This window comes from Myotis nattereri, assembly GCF_964212035.1.
Source record: "Myotis nattereri genome assembly, chromosome: 3".
Taxonomy (NCBI): domain Eukaryota; kingdom Metazoa; phylum Chordata; class Mammalia; order Chiroptera; family Vespertilionidae; genus Myotis; species Myotis nattereri.
In genome coordinates, this window is record NC_138077.1 from 122626753 (window position 1) to 122653570 (window position 26818).

The 26818-nt window shown below is 41.5% G+C and overlaps 1 protein-coding gene across 1 annotated transcript; it reads right to left on the reverse strand.

Moving 5' to 3' along the window:
* On the reverse strand, positions 1–26818 carry LOC308515473 (uncharacterized protein; the record flags this gene model as incomplete). The annotated part of the gene is given in 14 exon segments (XM_081086038.1): positions 1–402; positions 2024–2191; positions 2278–2420; positions 4093–4210; positions 4754–4891; positions 6690–6864; positions 19098–19114; positions 19118–19516; positions 20955–21122; positions 21209–21351; positions 23320–23437; positions 23961–24098; positions 26004–26178; positions 26745–26818. Coding segments are annotated over 13 exon segments (2295 nt in total). The 5' UTR covers positions 26172–26178; positions 26745–26818.

The following is a 26818-nucleotide window of genomic DNA, read 5'->3' on the forward strand; positions in this document are numbered from 1 at the left end:
CTAAGGGGAAGAAAGTCTGCCTAAGAACAGGATGTTAGTTGAGGGATTGTGTCGAATGAAAAAAATGAATGGATGGTCGGCCACAAAATTTTCCGCTGGGATATACATGCAGTTGGCAATAATGGCGGCTGTGGCAGCCGCTGCCTCTGTGCCCTCCTCATTTACTTCCACAAAAGACTTGTGGACAATTTTTGATACAAAAAGATCGCTGGCTCTTGCCATGCCAGACAGATCAGCTTTGGGATTAAAGAGATCCTCTGTACCCAGGCTTTTCAGGTGAGAACTGAGGTCGTAGCTCTCTTCAAGCTTGAACCTGGGCAGGTGGACTTCGACTTCAATGGAACGCAGATTCTCAGGTTTGGTCCACACATGAAGTTTTTCCAGATTCAATTGTTCTTCCATCTGAAATGAGAAAGGGCAAAAGAAGAGGTGAGAACTATTTCACATAAGCAAGGCAATAAACATTATTTACGTGAATGGACTCATGTTATCAGGTGCTAATTACACTGAGTGGCCAGATTATTATGACCACCATCAATATTTCATTGACACTTCCAAAAATACTGGATATTGAAAACTTCCTAAGCAAATTCTCTCAAGATTTTACTAATATTATTATTTGAATAACTAATTCACTTCATGATACTGATGGGGTGGTCATAATAATCTGGCCACTCAGTGTAGTTTCCTTCATGTTTTGGGGCAAAATAGGTTCTATTTGGAGGATTCATTTCTTTTCAGGTACTGGTGATAATAGAACAGAGCTGTGTTCCAACCAGCAAGGACCCAAGTAACAGGGATTTTGGAACTCAGATGCTTCAACTACCCATCCATCCACCCACCCAACCATCCATCCACCCAGGCTTTCCTAAACCCCTACCACACTGGATTACTGTGATAGGCCATGATGGCTGTTATTACTTTAACTGGTTGATTGATACAAGGTAAAACTCAAAATTTTTCTTCTATTTCTTCTATTCTGAACCCTACTGAGCACTGTGGTTATCTGTGAATTCACTGAGCTGAAGTAATGTCTAATAGATTTAGCTTGTGGGTAAAAAAAGAAAAGGGACTAGTCCCTCATCTAAAATTGGGAGAGGGTTAATGATAGTACCTTCCTTATAGCATTGTTGTGAGCATTAATGACTTAATGTATGCAAAGCACTTGGCACACAGTACTAGTAAGAGCCACAAGAATGTCAGCTATTATCATTGACATATTACTACTACTATTGGACTAGAATGGGCCCATCATTCCCCTTGTTCTACTGATGCTGATTATCTCTTTTATGAGGCTGGAGACATTCTCTTTATAATCAGGGAAGAGACAAATATGAAAATACAATTAAAAGAAGGAACATACTGATTTTAATACATACTTTATACATGCCAATAATTAATATTGAACCTTTTCCTGATAACAAATTTGGTTAGGGAGAGGGTAGACAAAAAACACACAACAGGCTAGAGATACTAATGAAAAACCATAATCTTCACAGTTTTGCCTAGTCCTAGCCTGACAAGAAATGTCTTCGCCTTTAACTGAAATAAAATGGAAACATCATACAAAGTTCATATGAGAAAATAGGCTTAGCTTTCAAGCTAGTGTGTCATATGGGTCTTTTCTACCACATAGCTGTTAGAAATTTAATTCACAATCTATATGAATTGTGATGAGAATGAGCAGTGTAATAATGGGATCTCATTGTACAAGTTGAAGCTACTTAGTATAAATGTTTTGGGATGTTTAATTTTAATAAATTTGTTTCAATAAAACAATTCTAATTTTTATGCACTTTCCTCTAAAGTTCATTTAAGAAAATTCCTGTGAGCTGCTGCTGACATGTTAAATTTCATATAGATTCTTAGATGTCCCCACAACAACTGTTCACTGACAGTCCCCGAAAAGTTAATCATAGGGCTTCAGAGTAGCAAACATTGATGGGCTACTACCACACAACTTACACAATCTCTGAACCGATCTGTTAGAAGTAAACATGAAGCATGAGAGTGGAGCCATTACCTTCTTCAGGCCTGTGGTCTCGTCCTCGATGTCATCTGGCAGCAGGATGACCATGCTGAGGTCCCTGCCTTGGTAAGGCAGCTCCAGCACCCGGCACTTAAGGTCCTCGATGTAGCCAAATGGAAATTTGCTTTTCTGATACATCATTTTCACTGTTTTTGTGTCTTTCTGAACAGTTGAAAAAACCAAGTCACTCACAGTATTATCTGCATTCTCTTAGAGCAAGGAGCAATTTTATAATTACATCACCTCACCTTATTCAATCTGAAAGGAGTATCGGTTGTGGCCTCTTGACTGAATTTCTCCTGCCAGTTTCCTTTGAAATAGATGGCATTAACTAGCACAAGTTTGGTCATATTATCAACCATGCCTGCAGCCAACAATTCTGGAATTTTCCCTAAAGAAATAAAGTAAGTTTTTTTTTTAAAATTCACATATTAGCATTCCATTTTTCAATTGCATTGAAATGCAATTTAAATTCATAGTTTTTATTTAATTCCCATTAATGTATTAAGTTAGGGAAGCCCTTCCAGTGTGATTTGATTTTAAATAAATGAACTAAAGGGTTTAAAAGTTAAAAACAGGACAATCTTTTCTGCATTGTATGAGAAACAATGAGCCTTCTTTTGTGAATGGCCATTCTTTAGGAGGCATAAAAAATATTTCTTAATGAAAATGATTTTTAAATAAATTACTTCTTCAAAGCCTCTAAGTGGAAGCTGCTCTCACAGAAAATATTTTCACAGATATCCGAAGGCTAGGACAGTTAGTCCTCTGAAACACCAGTTACCCTGTGACTGCAGCATGGCCATGAAGAATGCCTTGGATGGGAGATAGGTGTTGGGTAGGTGCCTTGAAGCAGACCTTGACAAGGTTAGAGAGAGTTGTAATGGAGAAACAGCTGAGATGGAGCCACCCCTGACAGCTTAGACAAGACATTTGCGAAAATACTAATGGCCACAGCAGTTTGTGTCACAAGTATGAGAATACTAGAGGCCCAATGCAGGAAATTCGTGCAAAGGGCTCAGCATCCGCCACCACAGCTTCGTCTTGAAGGTCATCTGGTCTAATTAGCATATTACGCTTTTATTATTATAGAAGACTAGAAGCCCGGTGCACAAAATTCGTGCACTCCAGGGACAGAGGGATCCTCAGCCCAGCCTGTGCCCTCTCACAGTCCTGGAGCCCTCAGTGGATGTATGACTGCCAGCTTAGGGAACCCTGAATTTTCGTGGGACATAATTAGTGATAATGCTTCAGTGGAACATCTCTAGTGCTACTGTGGAGGCGGGAGAGGCTCCCACCACTGCCACTGCACTCGCCAGCTGTGAGCCAGGCTTCGGGCTGATCACTAAAGAGCAGCTCCTGCATTGAGTGGAATTGGGCCAAACTCAGCTTTCCAACATCCCCCGAGGGGTCCTGGATTGTGAGAGGGCATAGGCCAGGCCAAAAGACCCCACTGGTGCACTCTCGGAGTTGGAGATGGATGTGGAATGTTGGCCAGGCAGGGAGGAATCGCAGGAGGGCACCAGGGCCTGGCCAGCCCATCTTGCTCAGTTCCGAATGGCCAGACCCCAGCAGCAAGCTAACCAACAGGTTGGGGCGTCTGCCCCCTGATGGTCAGTGCCTGTTATAGTGAGCAGTTGAGTGGCTTTAGCATATCATTATGCTTTGATTGGTCGAACAGATGACTGAACAGATAACATGGCACTTAGCATATTAGGCGTTTATTATATAGGATTCTTCTCCATAATCGGGGCTAGGATGGATTTTCCTTAAAGCTTTATCCTTTTTATCCTACATTCAATGCTACTTTTAATTTTAAAATGTGGTTTTGTGAATTTATGGGGAAAATATTTAGCTGCCTCAGTGAAAGCATGTTGAACTTCCTACTTTGAGAATTTCCACTTTTAAAGGCTGTCTGGCACTGGGCAGTGGCAGAGTTTACCCTCAGCGAGAGGGTGAGGGCAGAGGAAAAGGGCAGGGAATCATCTGCAGGCCGGGAAAGTGGAAGGAGGAAAGGAACGGCCAGTGTGTAATGAATGCCTACATTCGGCCCGCTCTCTCACCTTCAGTCTGCCCTTTGACCCACTCGTTTATCACCTTTCTTGCATCTTCAGAAGCTCGCTGAAAATCTACACTGGCCAGTTCAGCACCATACAATTTCTGGGTTGAAGCTAAGAACTCCTGTTTAAGACAAAAAAGGTAAAAAAAATAAGGAAACAAACATGAATAACTCCAATTACATATAGAAATGGTTTTCTAATATCCTTAAAAGCAATAGAAATTGTCCTAAAAGACATAAATTTCATTGTAACAAAAAAATTCTAACCCTTACACTTTTTACATTATGGTAAAAAAAAACACATAACACTAAATTTACCCCTTAATCATTTTAAGTGTACAGTTCAGTAGTTTTGGTGTCACATAAAATTTACCAATTCTTTTCTGACTTTTGGCTGACATTTTCATAAGTAAGTATACACTGGTTGTTCCTGGAAGTGAATTATGGAATTCACTCTTGCTTTAGTAACACAGCCAGGGTCAATCTTTTCCTGTGAAGATTATCAAATGAAATCAAATCCTAAATGGGGATACTGCCATCTGTTTAAATTCTGTATTTTATATCTGAATGTTTATAAAAATAAAAACTGACTTCTGTGACTTGATTGTGCTGGAAAATGTCTGCACTGTTTCGTCAGTTTTAGAATGTGAATGTAAAGTACTCACCGGGAGGAACTCATAGGTTTTCTCTCCGTATAACCTATTAGCAAGTTTCAGAATATAGGGAGCTCCGCGCTTGTTGATATCAGCATTCAGACTCTGAAAACTTGAATGAATCTCCTTAACTGCATCGAAGTGAAGAGTCTAAAATAGAGAAAACAGTCTTTCTGTAGCCATTTATTTTGAAACGGATTCCTTGACATTAGCTTCTATCAAATTAAATTAATGCTTTTATTACTAATTATCAATAATTCCCAGCCCAATACTTTATTAAACTTTCATTGGAGAACAAAAGCATAGAGAATCTAAAATTTATAGCTAGGTGAGACATAATTACATTAGAAGCTCTTTTTATATCACTTTTTTATTATTATAGTCCAAAGAATGTAAGTGGTTAATAGGCTAAATATTTATCTATGTCTGCTTTTTCTCCAGAGAAAATCATAACTGGTATATTCATATATAAATTCTGTATCAAATAGAGTTTTACTGAAAGTTTCAGAAATAAACAATAAAATTAAGAATCATCCCCTATGTGGGAGCACAAAGATATTACAGAATTGAGGTGATTTTTAAACTACACCATCAGCATCAGTAACTTACAAATAACATCTATAAACTTAACATTCAGCAAAAATTTAATTTTCATATTACAAATCAAGAATCCCTTCGTGGTTTTATGAGTCCTGGGCTGGGTCCTTATTTTAACACACAAAGAATAAACCTACACAATATACAAAGTCCAGTTACTCACCAAGATAGGGAATGTTTGCACAGTTGTGATGATAGATCTACTTTAATGGAAAAGCAGGGGAACCCTTAAAACTATTTTTTGCTGAGGCAAAACAGTCACTGGATAAACCTAAAAACAGAAGCTGACATTCCCTGCAAGAAGCAACTAATCATTACTACCAGGGGGTAAAAGAAAAAGTGGATTTTGGGAAATATAAAAGTGCTTTCATGTCTGCAGTGGTAAAGACCACTGGTTTTTCATAAAATGCTGAAATAAAAGATTTGCAGCTGGAACACTTGAATAAACTAGGATAAAGTTGAATAAACATGGAGAAATTTGAATAAACATGGAGAAACTTGAATAAACATGGAGAAACTTAAATAAACATGGAGAAACTTGAATAAACATGGAGAAACTTGAATCCAAGGCTGGACCTTCCCCAGTTACTGGCACCGTGTAATCTTTCTCCTACTTTCAAGGAGACCTAGAGCTCCCCTCTCAGAATTCAACAAAGACCACACAGCACAGTGGTGGGCCCCACACCCATGAAGGCCAGGTGGAAGGCCAGGCATTACTGTTTCTTCTCCCTGTAACAGGGACCTGCCATACCACCCAGGGCTTGGCCCGGTTCCTGCAGCGCCATACCTCACTTCCTTCCGCTCCTTCAGTCCTTCCTACCCACAAAGGCACTTGTGCCAGGCACAGGGCTAAGTCTCAACAGTATATAGCCACATGGTGGCCTGTTCCCTCAAAAAGGCAACACCGCCAACTTCTCCACTGTGGTGCATTCCCTGTGTCATTTTGTGCTGAACGGTAACATTACATAGCAGGCATCTATTAATGAGTAGCGAGTTGCATGCAAAACAGAAAGTGAAAAATCTGAAGTGAGAGGAGATGCCTTAAGATTTGCCCACTGCAAGAGAAGCAGAACACCACCCGGGCTCTCATAGCTTTCTTCACCGCTGTATGCTCAGCCAAACAAAAAACAGTGCCTGGCGCATAGTATGTGCTCAGTTAAAGCTCAATCATGAGTGAAAGCCTGCATATAAATGAACTGTTCTTGGGGCTTTTCTGAAAGTCTGGCCTCATCGTGTGTAGTTGTGGAACACACAAGCACAGTGTTTAAAGCTCCCTGTAAGAGCTCACAGGCACACCATTTTAGGAGGGACTTGGAGGGAACCCACACTCCTTTTGTTAGTTTCTGCTGACCTTGGACATCTGTGCCTCGGTAGTGCCTCTGGCCCCCAGGAAGACCATGGCCAGCGCTGAGGAAATGCTCATGGGGGAGATGAAGATGTTCCCAGAGGGGTTGCTGTCCTTCAGGGTGCGGAAGAGGTCCACTGCGAATCGGGTGTTGGCCAAGCTCAGCTGCTCCATGGTGAGGCTACAACACAGGACAGAGGCCGAGCACACCAGCCAGTATGGCAACGACATTTCTCCACGTCTCCCTCGCCCTGAAACACCCGGAAACTTGTACTTCCTTTTCTTTTCTCAGGAGGACAAGAGCACTGTCTCATGAGCACTCAGGTGGGAACTGGTCAAGGATCCGTCAGCGACCCAGGGCCAGGACCCAGGGAGCTGAGAGGGCTCTGACTTGCAGACTCGGCAGCCAGCACTGGGCCTTTCCTACTCAGTTGGGGACCACACACATTTCCCACCCTTCACCTGAAATGATAATTCTCTATTAGAAAATCATAGCTACCCACTCCACATTAAAGCAAATTTCAGCAGTGATCGATTTTCCTCATTTTCAAGATTCAGTTGCTAACGTTTAGAGATGTGAAGTGTCCCAAGTCCTGAGGCTGGTATAGGATGTGAGAGTTTGAAAACCCAGCACAGGCCTTAGGGTTGGGGTGCAACCCACCAGGAGCAGGGGACAAGCATCCTCTCTGACACCCACCCCTCAGGGGCAGGTGACTGGCCTTCCACCTCAGCTCAGAAGCCCACTTACCAATCCTGACTCCTCTCAGAGCTTGTTTCCACAGAGATGGGCAAGGAAGAAAAATAGTGGTGCTAGCTGCTTCCCTATAAGTAATACATTAAATTGCCACTGTTGTTACTGGAAAGTAACCTCTAGGATCACATTGGCCTCCCCCCCCTCCTCCCTCCCTTTCTCTCTCCCTCCCTCCCTCTGTCCCTCCCTCCCTCCTTTCTCCCTAGTTCCCTCCATCTCTCTGCAGCAATGAAAAACTATACCCCCTGGGCTGCCTAAAAACTGTCACAAACTGCTCTGGGAAGCAGGGAGTTGAGAAATAAATAAAAATATTATGATCTCAGGCTTGCCTTTGGTTTCCAGCCACAAAGCCAGTCCATCACAGGCCTGCCCTGGCTCCTGGGATTAGTTGGTTGGTTGGGGGGTGTTTCTGGTATTGTCTCCCTCTCAGATGAGCAGTACAGGCAGCAATCCCAGCAAAAGATCAGAGGCTGTGGGTACCCAGGCCACGGAAGGTCAGGGCGGAGCCAGGAGTAAGCAGCTGGCAGATCCTGCCTTGGGCAGCCCCTGCTCTCTCAGTCCCACTTCCCTAATGGGCTTGGTGCCCAGAACTCACCCGTTGCTTGCTGTCTGGGAGGGGCTCTGGATCTGAAGATGCCTGCAGAGCAAGCACCGCCCTTATATAGTCCCTGAGGTGGTGCAGCTTTGCACCAGCAGGAGGAGGAATGGGGTGGGGGGGGGTGGTTGGGGCGGGAAGAGGGGGGCAAAGAAAGGCGGTGCTGGGAGGCTGGGTGCTCCGGTGGAGCTGCGGAAGGAGGAGGGTGGGGCAGCAGGGAAGGCGCAGCTGGAGTGCAGGCACTGCCAGTACAAGCCTAGATGAGGATGACCTCCATGCAGTGCCCTATTCAGGAGATGAGCACCTTTTTGAGTCTAGGTGAACTCAGTTGTCTGGCAAGGACCTGATGGCCTAGGTCTTGCCTAAGTGTGAATCACTGAGACGACATAATGTATCACCTCTTACAGGGCAAACTAGCCCCTTTGAATCTCATCTATATGTTCCAATTGGTTTTGTTTTCCTGTGCAATCAGTGCTGGTTGGAGCACAGCGACCCAGCACTGACTGCTTAAGGGGCTGCCGAGCAGGCCGGGAGAGAGACCAGGAGAGAGGGGCAGGGTCTGATCCGCAGCTTCCGTTGCAGCTGTTGATCAGCTGTTGCCTCTCTTTTTCTCTCCGAGCTTGGCCAGCAGCTGTCCTTCTCTTTCTCTTTGTCTTGGAGCCTCCACCAGGGCTGCTGATCAGCCCCGCCTCTCTGATCAGGCCCTGAGATAGGCCCAAAGCTGCTGACTGGCAAAAAACCAACCAATCAGAACCAAATCTGGGTGAACTGTAATGAGCCAATTGTTGCCTAGGAGGTGGAGCTTTTCACCCTGACTGGCATAGAAACCAACCAATCAGAAACAAATAGGTCAGCAGGGGAAGGCAGTTGGGGGTGCGATGGGGAGGCAGGGGTGGGCAGTTAAGGATGATGAGGCAGGCAGAGGTAGTGAGGGCAATCAGGCGGGCTGGGGAGAGCAGTTGGGAGTGAGATCAGGCAGGTAGGGGAGGGTAGTTGGGGTGAGATCAGGCCAGCAAGGGAGGGCAGTTAGGGGCAATTAGGCAGGTAGACAGGTGAGCTGTTAGGAAACAACAGTCCCAGATTGCGAGAGGGATGTCCAACTGCTGGTTTTAGACCACAGGGATTTGGCCTAAACCAGCAGTTGAACATCCCCCAAGGGGTCCCCGATTGGAGAGGGTGCAGGCTGGGCTGGACTCCCTGTTCCCCTGTGCATGAATTTTTTGCACCGGGACACTAGTAAGGATAGAAGTGCACAGTTCCAATTGAATGGGGAAAGCCTCAGTCTTAAAGATTAAAACATATTCTCGGGACTCCTTTCTGAGGGCTGGCTCAGATGCAGGAACACAGTGCAGGCAGGCAGCTCACTGCAGTCTTCTCCTTGAAGTGCCCTCCTGGTAGGCCCCCCCCACCCCTCCTATAAAAATGGCTACAAGGGTCTGTCTTATAAATTTGAGTCTATTTAGCCACCAAGAGTCCTTCTTGGTAGGTATCTTCTTTCTCTTTGGAGAGCCAGGGGGATTGTACTGACTGTATTTTCTTATTTTCTGTGTTTTCCATGCTCTGGTAGTTGGGGCCTTGATCCTGGAGAGAATGCTTCTACCAGCACTAATTCCTAGAGATAACAAATGGCCCCCTGTTGCCCCTGAGAGTGTACCTTTGATATAAATTCAGTGACCACATTCTCAAATATCTCCTTTATCAAACTCTTACAGGCCAAGCCAATAGTCCCCCTACTCAAAACTACCCCCGCACAGGTACTAAACCAATAGAGACCAGCTCATAGCCCCCAAATTATTTAAACTGCCTAATTTAAACCTCGTGTACCTATCCTGCCTTGCCCATCCCTTCTTTTTTAATTTTTTTTTTATTGATTAAGTTATTACATATGTGTCCTTACCCCCACCTTACCCCCCACCCCCCAACTCATGCCGTCACCCCCCTGTTGTCTGTGTCCATTGGTTAGGCCTATATGCTAGCATATAAGTCCTTTGCTTGATCTCTACCCTTTACCCCAACCCTCCCCTACCTTCCCTCTGAGGTTTGACAGTCTGATGGAGGCTTCGCTGTCTCTGGATCTGTTTTTGTTCATCAGTTTATGTTGTTCATTATATTCCACAAATGAGTGTGATCATTTCATATTTATCTTTCTATGACTGGCTTATTTCACTTAGCATAATGCTCTCCATTTCCATCCATGCTGTTGCAAATGGTAAGAACTCCTTCTTTGTTACCACCGCATAGTATTCCATTGTGTAGATGTACCACAGTTTTTTAATCCACTCATCTGCTGATGGGCACTTAAACTGTTTCCAAATCTTAGCTATGGTGAAGTGTGCTGCTATGAACATAGGGGTGCATATGTCCTTTCTGATTGGTGTTTCTAGTTTTCTTGGGATATATTCCTAGAAGTGGGATCACTGGGTCAAATGGGAGTTCCATTTTTACTTTTTTGAGGAAACCCCATACTGTTCTCCACAGTGGCTGCACCAGTCTGCATTCGCACTAGCAGTGCACAAAGGTTCCTTTTACTCCACATCCTCGCCAGCACTTGTTGTTTGTTGATTTGTTGATGATAGCCATTCTGAGATGGTACCACATTGTTGTTTTGATTGCTTATTCCTTCTTGCAAGAATTCCAGAAGGCTTTGCCTTCACCCCTGCATGCCTCCTGACAGACTGAGTGCTTCCCAGGTCCCATGTGGTGTGGTGTCAAATGCTTCCGATTTCTAGGGATCTGTATCAGCTATTAATGCAGATTTTTTTTATAATGCAGATTTTGTAATGAAAGAAAACACCATAATTTCAAGAGAAACATCAAAAGTGCTTTATTCAAAGTAATGTCCATCACTAACTACACATTTCCCCAATCTTTCAGGTAATTTGTGGATACCATCCCAATAGAACTCGTCTTGTTTTGAGGCAAACCATTCAGAGACCCAATTTTCCACTTCTGCATATATTTTGAAGTGCTCTTCAGAAAGTGGATGTGCCATTGATCAGAACTGTGGTAAACTGAAGGAGCAAGGTCTGGTGAAAATGGCGGATGGGTTAATACTCCCCAGGCACGATCTTTTAATGTTTCTTTAACTGGTTTTGAAGTGTGTGACGGTGCGTTATCATGAAGCAAAATTACTTTGCCATGACTTCTGGCCCATTCTGGTCGTTTCATGATCAAAGCGTGGTTCAAATTGATTATTTTTTGTCAGTAGCGATCAGTATTAATGGTTTCACTTGGTTTTAGAAGCTCGTAATATACCACACCTTCCTGATCCCACCAAAGGCAGAGCATTGTCTTCTTTCCTAAGCAATTTGGCCTTGCAGTCCATGTTGATGTTTGACTTGGATCAATCCATGATTTTGTGTGTTTGGGATTCTCAAAATAAATCCACTTTTCATCACCAGTCACAATTCGATGCAAAAAAGACTTCCTTTCATGCCATTGAAGCAACTTTTTACTGATGACTTTTCGGTTTTCCATTTGTCTTTCGTTCAATTGATGTGGCTCCCATTTTCCTTCCTTTAAATTGGTTCTCAACCTTCCTAATGCCGTGACTCTTTAATACAGTTTCTCATGTTGTGGTGACCCCCAACCATAAAATTATTTTTGTTGCTACTTCATAACTGTAATTTTGCTACTTTTATGAATCAAAATGTAAATATCTTATATGCATGGTGTATTTTCATTGTTCGCGACCCACAGGTTGAGAACCACTGCAAAATCTTTGCCATTGCTTGTGAATGATCAGAAATTGTTTGCTGAGCAATGTTTCATCTTTCTGCAAGTTGTTTTTGAGTTTCGAATAATGTTTGCAATTGTTGGTCTTCAAACTTTTTCGGTTGACCTGGAAGTTCTTTGTCTTTCAAATCGAAATAATCACTTTTAAAGCATTTAAACCAGCGTTCACAAGTATCTTGTGATGGAACATGTTCACGATAAGCTTCCCAAAGTGTATGATAACTTTTTCTTCAAAATAAAGTAATGAATTAAGACTCCCCACAAATGCTCTTTTTTTGGCACAAAATTTGATATTTTTAAGCTTAAAAATATCTATGATGTTAACACCTTCAGCAAATTTGACATGTGAAGTTTTGAAGCTTGCTTTCAATACAACAAAATAGCATACGTATCACATTGCATATATATCAACATATGTGTAACTCCATCGATTGAAAAAAATCTGCATTATTAACTGATACACCTAGTAGGTAACCTGAGGCTGTGATTCTGGTATATAAAAAATCTGAATATATTTGGAAACCAGTTCTCCCAAAGTGTGACTTCACAAAGTCTGGCTGCCTTCCATATGTATTTTTTAGTGGTAGCCTGTGTCAACTGACGGGCATTGGTGCCAATTCAATGTCAGCAGGAATTTCGAATTTGGATGCAGTGAAGAAGGAAGGTTTATGGTGACACAGCACGCTGTGAAGGGAGCACAGCTGCAAGGGCCAGGCAGCCCTCTCCCTGTAGGTGGACAGCTCTGCTCTGCTCCTCGCTTGTTTGCTCCTTTAGTTGTTGTTTCTTACTTTGAGCCCTTTTTAGTAGGTATCTTTTGTGTCAGGGTTCACACCTGGGAAATAACAAAGTGGGAAATGGTCTAGAATGGCAGTCCTGCCTTTGGGGACATTGTCTTGGATGTCACCCTTCCTTGGGGGGCTGGTCTTCCTTGACTGTCCTGAAGCTTGCCTTTCCATTCTCTTCATGATCTATTCGAAGTTCTTACAATTTTTTTGGTTCAATTTACATAAAAAATGTCAAATGTTTAGGAACAAATCTAACAAAAAGTATGTGTGTGTGTGTGTTAGTGTGTGTGTCCTGCTAAGAAATCATTCTCTCCACAAGTACATGATGATATAGTTTTATATTTTCTTCTAAAAGCTTTATTGTTTTGCTTTCACAATTAAGTCTACTATCCATCTGACTGGTTTAATGCACAAATCAACTTTAACATTTTTCCATATGGTTCTCAAACGTTCCAGAACAATTTATTAAAAATTGCCTCCCTTCACTTCCAACTTTGAAGTACCACATTTGTCAGAAATATGGTGGCCATAGGATTTATTATTCAAATTGATTACATTTTGAGAGTAAAATGGAGCATTGCTAATTATTGCTATAGAACAAGAGACTTAAACAGGCTGTTTTGAGCAAACTGGGATGATGCTCATCAGAAAGCAGGGTTCATATTGCTGGGCTCTCTGTTTTGTTCCATTTCTAACCATCTTTGCACAAGAACCCAGTTTATCTTATATCCGCAGCTTTAGAATAAGTTGTTATTCTATTAGTATGTCATCTGATTCTTCAAGATTGTCTTGGATATTCTTGGCCTTTTACCTTGTTATATAATATTAGAATCACTTGCCATGTTTCACCAAATACAAAACAAATAAAAACTGTTTTTTTAAAATATATTTTTATTGATTTCAGAGAGGAAGGGAGAGGGAGAGAGCGATAGAAACATCAATGTTGACAGAGAATCATTGATTGGCTGCCTCCTGCATGCCCCACACTGGGGATCGTGCCCGCAACCCAGGCATGTGCCCTTGACTGGAATCAAACCCGTGACCCTTCAGTCTGCAGGCCGACGCTCTATCCACCAAGCCAAACCAGCTAGGGCAAAACTGTTTTTTTAATTGAAAATGCATTGATTATGTAGATCAATTGACATTTCAATAATGAATCATGACCATGGTATAGCTTTCCATTTATTTAGAGCTTCTTCATTTTCTCTCAATAATGATTACAGTTTTCTGTATAGAATTTCTTAACATATTTTATTGAACTTATTCCTAGGCATTTGAACACTTTTTTACATCATTATAAATGCTTTTTAAAACATTTTTAAAACTTTATAACTCGTAGAAATACAAATTAGCCGTGTAAATTGTACTTGTAACCAGCAATGCCTTACTTAACTCACTTTTAAATTCTAGTAATTTAGACTTTAGATGGAAGTATTCATCTGAAATATTATAAGGTTTGCTCTTACTTTCAAATTATTATGTATTTTATTTTCTGGAGTTACCATATCAGCTAGGATCTTCATTAAATTCTGAATAAGTGATGGCAACATACGTTTTTATCTTGTCAAATTGCCAACTAATTTCTCCTTTAATTTTTTTCTCTTTTTTTTTGTATAATTTTGATGGCTTATTATTGGGCGCATACAAATTTAGAATTGTTACATTTTCCTTGTGATCTGAATCTTTTTGCCATATGAAGTATCTGTCTTTATCACTTTTACAGGAAAACTTACTTTACTTAATAATCACAGCTACATTTACTTTTATGTTATAGATATATTTTCTGTAGCCACCATACAATATTTTTTTCAATCTAGCCTATCTATTTTTGCCTTTTCACTGGAATATATAGTCATTTCACATTTTTTTAAAAATATTGATTTCAGAGAGGAAGGGAAGGGAGAGGGAGAGAGAGAAACACCAATGATGAGAGAATCATTGATCAGCTGCCTCCTGCACACCCCCTACTGGGGATGGAGTCTGTAACCCAGGCAAGTGTCCTTGATAGGAACCAAACCTGGGTCCTTTCAGTCCACAGGCCAACACTCTATCCACTGAGCCAAACCAGCTAAGGCTAGTCATTTCACATTTAAATAATTACTTAAATATTTGGGATTTAATGTAATATTTTGCTATTTGTCATTCCTGTTCTGTGTCTCTTTTTTCTTTCCCCTTTTTGCATTGGTTGTGTAATTTATTTTTCTTTTTTCTCTTTGGTTTATTATGGAAGTTAGAAACCCTTTCACTATTCTTCTTTTGGTTACCTTAGACAGTACGAAATGCAACCCCGACTTATCAAATTCTAACATAATTGTACAGACATGTGCCACCTATCTTTGGGATATGTTTTAAGAAACATGTTGTTAGGCACGTTTGTTGTAGTGCAAACATCATAAAGTGCACTTAGACAAACCTAGACAGTACAGTCTACTCTAGACCTAGGCAAAGTAGTGAGCCTATTGTTTCTAAGCCAAAACTCTGTACAGCATATTCCAGTAAAAAACAGCATGAGATTAAGTCCAGCACAAGAGAAAATGATTCAATCAAGAAACACAATAAACACAGAATGTATGTGGCTGCTGCCATTGTAACATTCCATACTGTTTTAAGTACATTGTTCTTTCATAAATAGAAATATTACCCATTCTAAAACAATGATAAAAGTTATAGTATAATAACTACATTTACTATCATTATCAAATATCATGTACTGTGCATAACTGTATATGTATACTATTCTGTGACTGGCAGTGCAGTAGGTTTGTTTACACCAGCGTCACCACAAACAAGTAATTAATGCCTTGCACTATAGTGTTATGGTGGCTATAACATCACCAGGCAATAAGAAATTTTCAGCTCCATTATGATCTTGTGGGACCACCATGGTAGATGCACTCTGTTGACCAAACTGTCATTAATCAGCTAGTGATGGTAATTGTACATTTATTCTCTTCACAGAAAATGCAAGGACTCCAGAAATGTTACCTCTATTTGTCTTCCCCAGCATCTATGGTATGCTTTATTTTAATTTTGTGTATGTTTGAAATTCCGCAGACATTACTTTTGTTTTATATGGTCAATATTTATTTAAATTTATATTTAAATTTTTTCTTGCTCTTGTTCTTTTCTTATAACTCTTATGTTCCATTTGCATAAATAGTATTCTCTAGAATTATTTTTGTCTCAGTTTTTGTTTGTCTGATTATATCTTAAGGAATATTTTTCCTGGGTATAGAATAATTCTGGATTGGCAGGAGTTTAGGTGATGCTTTTTCAGCATGTTAAATCAGTCTGTAATCTCTGGTTATCTTAACTTCTGTTGATTTATGTGTTGTCCTTCTAACTGTTGCTTCTCTGAGGGTACTTTGTCTTTTTTCTTTGGCTGTTTTTATATCTTTCATGATCATCTCTTCGGTTTTCTGTAGTTTCAGTGGAATGTGAGTAGAAATGGATTTCTTTGTAGTATCCTGCTTGGGGGGTGAGTAGGATTTCTAAAATCTGTGAATTAATGTTTTAGCATATAAGTTTTAGAATACACATTTTGAATGTTAGATCTTTAAATATTATTCTGCACCATATTGTCTTTTGCCTTATCTTTTCCTGTTAAACATCTTCTTACTGACTATTTTAACTATTCTTATCCTTTCTTTTATATTTTCCATTCTTTTGTCTTTCTAGGCTTTATTCATTATAATTGTCTTTCTGGGAGAAATTATGGGTAATTTTTTTCTGGTCTGACAATCCACTTTTTTTCCTGTTTAATTTGTTTGTAAATTTATCTATTTAGTTTTTCATGTGTTATATTTTGAATTCTAGGATTTCTATTTCATTTTTGTTCTTTTTAAAAAAAATATTTTAAAATTCTTTTTGAGAAAGTGGGAGAGGGAGGGAGAAATAGAAACATCAGTGATGAGAAAGAATCATTGGTTGTCTGCCTTCTGCACACCCCAACTGGGGGTAGAGCCCATAACCCAGGCTTGTGCCCTGACTGGGAATCAAACCGTAACCTCCTGGTTCATAGTTCAGTGCTCAACCACTGAGCCATACCTGACTGGGCTTTATTTCATTTTTATTTAAATATGCAGTATTTTTAAATTTTTAGTTATCTGCTGAAATGTTTAATCTTGGTTTTTATCAACTTGATAAAACAGTGTTGTTTTTATAATTTGTGTGTGCTTATTGCAATATTTAGAGCCCCTGTACTTGTTTGCATTATCTGTTTTTTCATGCTAATTTTTATTCATGTTGTCATAGCTCCTCACCCATCCCACTTATCTTTGATTATGTGCTAAATAGTGTACTTACAAAGCTGATTATAAAAATAACTAGTTGCCTGGTGCACTGATTCATGCACATAGAAAGGGGAATAATTAGAAGAAATATTTTAATATTGCTATTTGCCCTTTCAGAAACCTTCAGCACCTGGGAGCTGGGCGGAGGCTCTGCATGCTCCCCTCTCCCACACCGCCATTTCAGCTGGTTGAACCTGTCTTGGCCTGGTGTCGCTCACTCACCTGCTCCACTATCCTGCCTTGGTCCTGCTCTTGCTCTCATCAAGGCCCATCAGAGCAGCAGCACCTCCACTGCTGCCTACTGCCAGCACTACATGGCCAAAGACCACCATGTCCGTGCTGTCCCCTGGTGGTCAGCGCACGTCATAGCCATCAGTCGAACTACTGGTCTCCCAGGAGAACTCCCAGTCAAAACACCACCCAAGGGAACAATTTGCATATTAGGCTTCTATTATGTAGGATTTGAGGTTTATGGGTAATCTTTCCATAGGGATGATTTTTGTTTGCTTTTTCCATATGCCTCTGGATAGTAGCAAACCAGAATAGATGTAATCCAGTTCCAGGGACTGGAATTTGGGGGACTGTCCAAGGACTTACATCAGGGCTGCATTCTGTGCTGTTTCAGTCATACTCCTAGAGTGTAGTTCTAATGTTGCCAAATGAAAGCACAGGGTCACAATGGGACCCCCATACTTGACAGGCCAAAATTCTGCCTGCCTGGCCTTGAACTGGGAAAAAGTGGCCCCAGTTTCCATAGTCACCAATTTACCTAAGATTGCTGAGTACTTCATAATCATGGCAGCTCCCTTGCCTTTGGGCTCAGGCTTGCTTGGTTTGGTTTTTTGGTTGTGTTAAAAGGTCTGAGTTATCTAGTTCACCATTACAAGAATTAGATGTTCTCCACAAAAAATATTTATTGAATTCTAGTTTCTGCTCTGAAATTTACTAGTTGTTTTCACCTTCAATAATTTATTTGTAGTCCATGAGCCTGCTCCCTCACATATAAAAAGAAGGACTTGAGCAGAGTTGCATGGGGCCCTGCAGTTCAGTTTCTACCTGATTAACACAATTTACTCTAAATCACTGAGTAGATTTTAGCATAAGAGCCCTAAGAGAAGGATTACAGAATGCAGTGACTTGCTTTTCTTGTTTTTCCTATAGCTAAGAGAACATTAAATGTTGTAGGTGACAGTAAGTATTTTAAGAAAAAAAGGAAGGAAAGCTTGTCAACAAATTTGCTAATCTTCTTCCTTTTTTCATGGAGCCACTGACTATCATCATGGATGTCAGTATTGTCAGTCCAAGAGCCCCATTCGTCCTGTTTTTTCTGAGATCAGATAGAAACAAGTAGAGGACTGAGATCAGTCTGGCTAGCAGAATCTTGGGAAACGTAATTAGCCAGCCCACCAGCTTTGTGGGAGCAAGAAAATGCAGCATTTCAAGCCCCATTCCAAGGAGTGCATTTGACTAAAGTTTATATTGATCACAGAGCCCCTCCCCCACCCAGCATTGCAAAAAGCCATCCCATTGCTATCACAGTCTGGACTAGATGATGGAAATCAAGAGCCCTTATCAGAAAACACACAAGAAGCTGGTAACAGTGTGATCCTTGCACCCCCTCTAGGTTAACAGTCTCCCCTACTTCACTTCTCTTGTTGTAGTTTCATGTCAACTTTTAAGATAAGACAATTACTTCTTTACTCCTTGTGATCCCACACAAACTACAAACCAGGCAGATAAAGGAAAATAAGCTCTTTAATTGTTTGAAATAAGAGGGGCTATAACAGAATGCTAATCCTGTGAAACAAAGGGTCAGAAACTCTGGCCAAGGCAAATTTATCTTCATAATCCAACCCTTAATTGGGCTGCTCTCCTATATTTCTATTGAATGTCTGCTTTTAAGCCTCCCTTCAACAATGACTGTCTCTCTATCATAGCTTCCAGAAGTCTATCTGTGAAATAAATTACAGTACTATAATTTTTCTCATGGCTATCAAGAGAGTACAGCAGTTTCTTAGTTTACTACACTGTCAAGAATCTACATATCTGATTGATGCATTCAAAAGCAATCACTACATTTTTCAGTATAAAGAAACGAAAATAGATACTTATGCCAAAGTTAATGGGTGTAAACAGCCAACAAAGTTGACATTACAAAGGAAATTAGAGATTTGTTTTGGGGTGGTAGATTTATTGTAGAAGATATATGAAAACTATAACTATTGAAAGGGCCAGTAATAAAGTCTAAGCTGGGACTTGGATTTCCACAGTCTCTAAGGGGAAGAAAGTCTGCCTAAGAACAGGATGTTAGTTGAGGGATTGTGTCGAATGAAAAAAATGAATGGATGGTCGGCCACAAAATTTTCCTCTGGCATGAGCATGCAGAAGGTGGCAATTCCGGCTGTGGCAGCTGCTGCCTCTGTCCCCTCCTCATTAACTTCTACAAATGACTTGTGGACAATTTTTGATATAAAAAGATCTCTGGCTCTTGACATGCCAGACAGATCAGCCTTGCTATTAAAGAGATCCTCTATACCTAGACTGGCCAGGTGAGAGTTGAGGTTGTAGCTCTCTTCCAGCTTGAACTTGGGCAGGTGGACGTTGACTTCAATGGAACTCAGATTCTCAGGTTTGGTCCACTCATGCAGTTTTTCCAGGGTCAATTGTTCTTCGATCTGAAATGAGAAAGGGCAAAAGAAGAGGTGAGAACTATTCCACATAAGCAAGGCAATACACATTATTTACATGAATGGATTGATGTTATCAGTTGCTAATTAGTTTCCTTCACGTTCTGTACCAAAATAGATTCCATTTGGAGGATTTCATTTCTTTTCAGCAACTGGTGATAATAGAACAGAGCTGTGGTCCAAGCCATCAAGGGCCCTAGTAACAGGGACTTTGGACATCAGAGGCTTCAACTACCCATCCATCCACCGCCCAACCATCCATCCACCCAGGCTTTCCTAAACCCCTACCACACTGTTTTACTGTGATAGGCCATGATGACTGTTATTACTTTAACTGGTTGATTGATACAAGGTAAAACTCGAAATTTTTTTTCTATTTCTTCTATTCTGAACCCTACTGAGCACTGTGGTTATCTGTGAACTCACTGTGCTGAAGTAATGTCTAATAGATTTAGCTTGTGGGTAAAAATAGAAAAGGGACTAGTTCTAAAATTGGGAGAGGGTTAATGATAGTACCTACCTTATAGCCTTGTTGTGAGCATTAAATGACTTAATGTATGCAAAGCATTTGGCACACAGTACTAGTAAGAGCCACAAGAATGTCAGCTATTATCATTGACATATTACTACCACTATTGGACTAGAATGGACCCATCATTCCCCTTGTTCTACTGATGCTGATTATCTCTTTTATGAGGCTGGAGAATTTTTTTTATACTCAGAGGAGAGACAAATATGAAAATACAATTAAAAGAAGGATCATACTGATTTTAATACATACTTTATACATGCCAATAATTAATATTGGACCTCTTACTGATAACAAGTTTGGTTAGGGAGAGGGTAGAGAAAAACCACACAGCAGGCTAGAGACACTAAGGAAAACCATATTCTTCACAGTTTTGCCTTGTCCTAGCCTGACAAGAAATGTCTTCGCCTTTAACTGAAATAAAATGGAAACATCATACAAAGTTCATATGAGAAAATAGGCTTAGCTTTCAAGCTAGTGTGTCATATGGGTCTTTTCTACCACGTAGCTGTGAGAAATTTAATTCACAGTCTATATGAATTGTGATGAGAATGAGCAGTATTATAATGGGATCACATTGTACAAGTTGAAGCTACCTAGTATAAATGTTTTGGGATGTTTAATTTTAATAAATTTGTTTCAATAATATAATTCTAAGTTTAATGCACTTTCCTCTAAAGTTCATTTAAGAAAATTCCTGTGAGCTGCCACTGACATGTTACATTTAATATAGATTCTTAAACGTCCCCCACCACAACCATACACTGACAGTGGCTCAAAAGTTAATCTTAGGGCTTCAGAGTAGCAAACATTGATGACCTACTACCACACCACATACACACAGTCTGAACCGATCTGTTAGAAGGAAACATGAAGCATGAGTGTGGGAGGCATTACCTTCTTCAGACCTGTGGCGTCGTCCTCGATGTCATCTGGCAGCAGGATGACCATGCTGAGGTCCCTGCCTTGGTAAGGCAGCTCCAGCACCCGGCACTTAAGGTCCTCGATGTAGCCAAATGGAAATTTGCTTTTCTGATACATCATTTTCACTGTTTTTGTGTCTTTCTGAACAGTTGAAAAAACCAAGTCACTCACAGTATTATCTGCATTCTCTTAGAGCAAGGAGCAATTTTATAATTACATCACCTCACCTTATTCAATCTGAAAGGAGTATCGGTTGTGGCCTCTTGACTGAATTTCTCCTGCCAGTTTCCTTTGAAATAGATGGCATTAACTAGCACAAGTTTGGTCATATTATCAACCATGCCTGCAGCCAACAATTCTGGAATTTTCCCTAAAGAAATAAAGTAAGTTTTTTTTTTAAAATTCACATATTAGCATTCCATTTTTCAATTGCATTGAAATGCAATTTAAATTCATAGTTTTTATTTAATTCCCATTAATGTATTAAGTTAGGGAAGCCCTTCCAGTGTGATTTGATTTTAAATAAATGAACTAAAGGGTTTAAAAGTTAAAAACAGGACAATCTTTTCTGCATTGTATGAGAAACAATGAGCCTTCTTTTGTGAATGGCCATTCTTTAGGAGGCATAAAAAATATTTCTTAATGAAAATGATTTTTAAATAAATTACTTCTTCAAAGCCTCTAAGTGGAAGCTGCTCTCACAGAAAATATTTTCACAGATATCCGAAGGCTAGGACAGTTAGTCCTCTGAAACACCAGTTACCCTGTGACCGCAGCATGGCCATGAAGAATGCCTTGGATGGGAGATAGGTGTTGGGTAGGTGCATTGAAGCAGATCTTGACAAGGTTAGAGAGAGTTTAATGGAGAAACAGCTGAGATGGAGCCACCCCTGACAGCTTAGACAAGACATTTGCCAAAACACTAATGGCCACCGCAGTGTGTGTCACATGTATGAGAGTACTAGAGGCCCGATGCTCGAAAATCGTGCAAGGGGCTCAGCGCCTGCTGCCGCGGCTACCTCAGTGACTGCCACTGCAGCTTCGTAAGGAAGGTCATCTGGTCTAATTAGCATATTACACTTTTATTATTATAGACTAGAGAACCCGTGCACAAAATTCGTGCACTGGCAGGAGGGACGTGGTGTCCCACAGCCTGGCCAGCGCCTTCTCACAATCCAGGGAGTGGGACTAAGTGGTCAGTCAGACATCCCTAGCACTGCCACAGAGGTGGGAGGGTCTCCTGCCACCGCCGCAGCACTGCTAGCTGTGAGCCCGGCTTCTGGCTGAGTGGCACTCCCCCTGTGGGAATGCACTGACCACCATGGAGCAGCTCCTGCATTGAGTGGGATCGGGCCAAAACCAGCTCTCCAACATCCCCCAAGGGGTGCTGGATTGTAAGAGGGCATACGGAAGGCCGAGGGACCCCACAGGTGTACGATTGGGGCTGGGGAGAGATGCGGGAGGTTGGCCTGCCAGGAAGGGACCAGGAGAAGGCACCAGAGCGTGTCCGGCCTGTTATGCTCAATCCTGATTGGCCAGACACCAGCAGCAAGCTAACTTACTGGTCATAGTGTCTGCCCCCTGGTGGACAGTGCATAGCATAAGGAGCAATTGGGTGGCCTTAGCATATCACTAGCATATTATGCTTTGGTTGAACAGACGACCGACCTGATGACCCACGCTTAGCATATTAGGCTTTTATATAGGACTAGAGGCCTGGTGCATGAAAATTCATGCACTGGGCAGTCCCCTCAGCCCAGCCTGCCCCCTCTCACAGTCCGGGAGCCCTCAGGGGATGTCCTACTGATGGCTTAGGCCCGCTTCCTGCGGGAGGCGACCAGGCCAATCAGGGAAAGGCGCCACCCCCATCACCCCGCTGCTGTGGTTGCTACTACAGTCGCCTTGGCTGCCAGCCCTCCTTGGCCCTCGCAGCCACTGCGGCTTAGTCTGAAAGGACGTCCAGAAGACATCTGGTCTAATTAGCATATTACCCTTTTATTAGTATAGATTCTTTTCCATAATCTGGGCCAGGATGGATTTCCCTCAAAGGTTTATCCTTTTTATCCTACATTCAATGTTAGTTTTAATTTTAAAATGTGGTTTTGTGAATTTATGGGGAAAATATTTAGCTGCTTCAGTGAAAGCATGTTGAACTTCCTACTTTGAGGAATTTCCACATTTAAAGGCTGTCGGGCACTGGGCAGTGGCAGAGTTCAGCCCCAGCAAGAGGGTGAGGACAGAGGAAAAGGGCAGGGAATCATCTGCAGGCCGGGAAAGTGGAAGGAGGAAAGGAACGGCCAGTGTGTAATGAATGCCTACATTCAGCCCACTCTCTCACCTTCAGTCTGCCCTTTGACCCACTCGTTTATCACCTTTCTTGCATCTTCAGAGGCTCGCTGAAAATCTACACTGGCCAGTTCAGCACCATACATTTTCTGGGTTGAAGCTAAGAACTCCTGTTTAAAATGAAGAAAAAAAACCCCCACAAAACTCCTATTACATACAGAAATGGTTTTCTAAAATCCTTAAAAGCAATAGAAATTGTCCTAAAAGACATAAATTTCATTGTAACAAAAAATTTCTAACCCTTGCACTTTTTGCATTATGGTAAAAAGCACATAACACTAAATTTACCCCTTAATCATTTTAAGTGTACAGTTCAGTAGTTTTGGTCTCACATAAAATTTACCAATTCTTTTCTGACTTTTGGCTGACATTTTCATAAGTAAGTATACACTGATTGTTCCTGGAAGTGAATTATGGAATTTGCTCTTGCTTTAGTAACACAGCCAGGGGCTATCTTTTCCTGTGAAGACTGTCAAATGAAATTGAATCATTACTGGGGATACTGCCATCTGTTTAATTCTGTATCTTTTTCTGAATGTTTATAAAAATAAAAACTGACTTCTGTGACTTGATTGTGCTGGAAAATGTCTGCACTGTTTCGTCAGTTTTAGAATGTGAATGTAAAGTACTCACCGGGAGGAACTCATAGGTTTTCTCTCCATATAACTTATTAGCAAGTTTCAGAATATAGGGAGCTCCACGCTTGTTGATATCAGCATTCAGACTCTGAAAACTTGAATGAATCTCCTTAACTGCATTGAAGTGAAGAGTCTAAAATAGAGAAAGCATTCTTTCTATAGCCATTTATTTTGAAACGGATTCCTTGACATTTGCTTCTATCAAATTAAATTAATGCTTTTATTACTAATTATCAATAATTCCCAGCCCAATACTTTATTAAACTTTCATTGGAGAACAAAAAAAATAAAGAATCTAAAATGTATCACTTTGTGAAACATAATTACATTAAAAGCTCTTTTTATTTAACTTTTTATAATTATATTCCTTTGAATGTAAGTGGTTAATAGGCTAAATATTTATCTATGTCTGCTTTTTCTCCAAAGAAAATCATAACTGGTATATTCATATATAAATTCTGTATCAATTAGTGTTTTACTGCAAGTTCTCAGAAATAAACAGTAAAGTTAAGAATCATCCCCTACGTGGGAACACAAAGATATTACAGAATTGAGGAGATTTTTAAACTACACTATCAGCATCAGTAACTTAAAAATAACATCTATAAACGTAACATTCAGCAAAAGTTTAATTTTCATATTACAAATCAAGAATCCCTTCGTGGTTTTATGAGTCCTGGGCTGGTTCCTTATTTTAACACACAAAGAATAAACCTACACAATGTACAAAGTCCAGTTACTCACTCAGATAGGGAATGTTTGCACAGTTGCAATGATAGATCTGCTTTAATGGAAAAGCATGGGAACCCTTAAAACTATTTTTTGCTGAGATAATAGAGTCCCTGAATAAACCTCAAAATAGAAGCTGACATTACCCTGCAAGAAGCAACTAATCATTATTCCCAGGGGGTAAGATAAAAAGTGGGTTTTGGGAAATATAAAAGTGCTTTCATGTCTGCAGTGGTAAAGACCACTGGTTATTCATAAAATGCTGAAATAAAAGATTTGCAGCTGGAAGAGATGGATAAACTTGAATTCAATGCCGGACCTTGACCAGTTACTGGCACCTTGTAATCTTTCCTCTACTTTAAGGAGAGCTAGAGTTCCCCTCTCAGAATTCAACAAAGACCACACAGCACAGTGGTGGGCCCCACACCCATGAAGGCCAGGTGGAAGGCCAGGCATTACTGCTTCTTCTCCCTGTAACAGGGACCTGCCATACCACCCAGGGCTTGGCCCGGTTCCTGCAGCGGCCATACCTCACTTCTTTCCTCTGCTTCAGGCCCCCCTACCCACACAGGCACTTGTGCCAGGCACAGGGCTAGGTTTCAACAGTGTATAACCACATGGGGGCTTCTTCCCTCAAAAAGGCAACACCGCAACTTCTCCAGTGTGGTGCATTCCCTGTGTTATTTTGTGCTGAAAGGTAACATTACATAGCAGGCATCTATTTTCCTCATTTTTAAGATTCAGTTGCTAACATTTAGAGAGGTGAAGTGTTCCAAGTCCTGAGGGTGGTAGATGATGTGAGAGTTTGAAAACGCAGAACAGGCCTTAGGGTTGGGGTGCAGCCCACCAGGTGCAGGGGCCAAGCATCCTCTCTGACACCCACCCTCAGGTGCAGGTGTCTGGCCTTCCACCTCAGCTCAGAAGCCCACTTACCAATCCTGAGTAGCGAGTTGCATGCAAAACAGAAAGTGAAAAATCTGAAGTGAGAGGAGAAGCCTTCAAAGATTTGCCCACTGCAAGAGAAGCAGCACACCACCCGGGCTTTCGTAGCTTTCTTCACCACTGTATCCTCAGCCAAACAAAAACCAGTGCCTGACGCATAGTACGTGCTCAGTAAAAACTCAATCATGACTGAAAGCCTGCATATAAATGAACTGTTCTTGGGGCTTTTCTGAAAGTCTGGCCTCATCGTGTGTAGTTGTAGAACACACAAGCACAGTGTTTAAAGCTCCCTGTAAGAGCTCACAGGCACACCTTTTTAGGAGGGACTTGCAGGGAACCCACACTCCTTTTGTTAGTTTCTGCTGACCTTGGACATCTGTGCCTCGGTAGTGCCTCTGGCCCCCAGGAAGACCATGGCCAGCGCTGAGGAAATGCTCATGGGGGAGATGAAGATGTTCCCAGAGGGGTTGCTGTCCTTCAGGGTGCGGAAGAGGTCCACTGCGAATCGGGTGTTGGCCAAGCTCAGCTGCTCCATGGTGAGGCTACAACACAGGACAGAGGCCGAGCACACCAGCCAGTATGGCAACGACATTTCTCCACGTCTCCCTCGCCCTGAAACACCCGGAAACTTGTACTTCCTTTTCTTTTCTCAGGAGGACAAGAGCACTGTCTCATGAGCACTCAGGTGGGAACTGGTCAAGGATCCATCAGCGATCCAGGGCCAGGACCCAGAGAGCTGAGAGGGCTCTGACTTGCAGACTCGGCAGCCAGCACTGGGCCTTTCCTACTCAGTTGGGGACCACACACAGTTCCCACCCTTCACCTGATGATAATTCTCTATTAGAAAATCATAGCTACCTACTCCGCATTAAAGCAAATTTCAGCAAAGTGGTAGATTTTCCTCATTTTCAAGATTCAGTTGCTAACGTTTAGAGAGGTGAAGTGTCCCAAGTCCGGAGGCTGGTATAGGATGTGAGTGCTTGAAAACCCAGCACAGGCCTTAGGGTTGGGGTGCAACCCACCAGGAGCAGGGGACAAGCATCCTCTCTGACACCCACCCTCAGGGGCAGGTGACTGGCCTTCCACCTCAGCTCAGAAGCCCACTTACCAATCCTGACTCCACTCAGAGCTTGTTTCCACAGAGATGGGCAAGGAAGAATAATAGTGGTGCTAGCTGCTTCC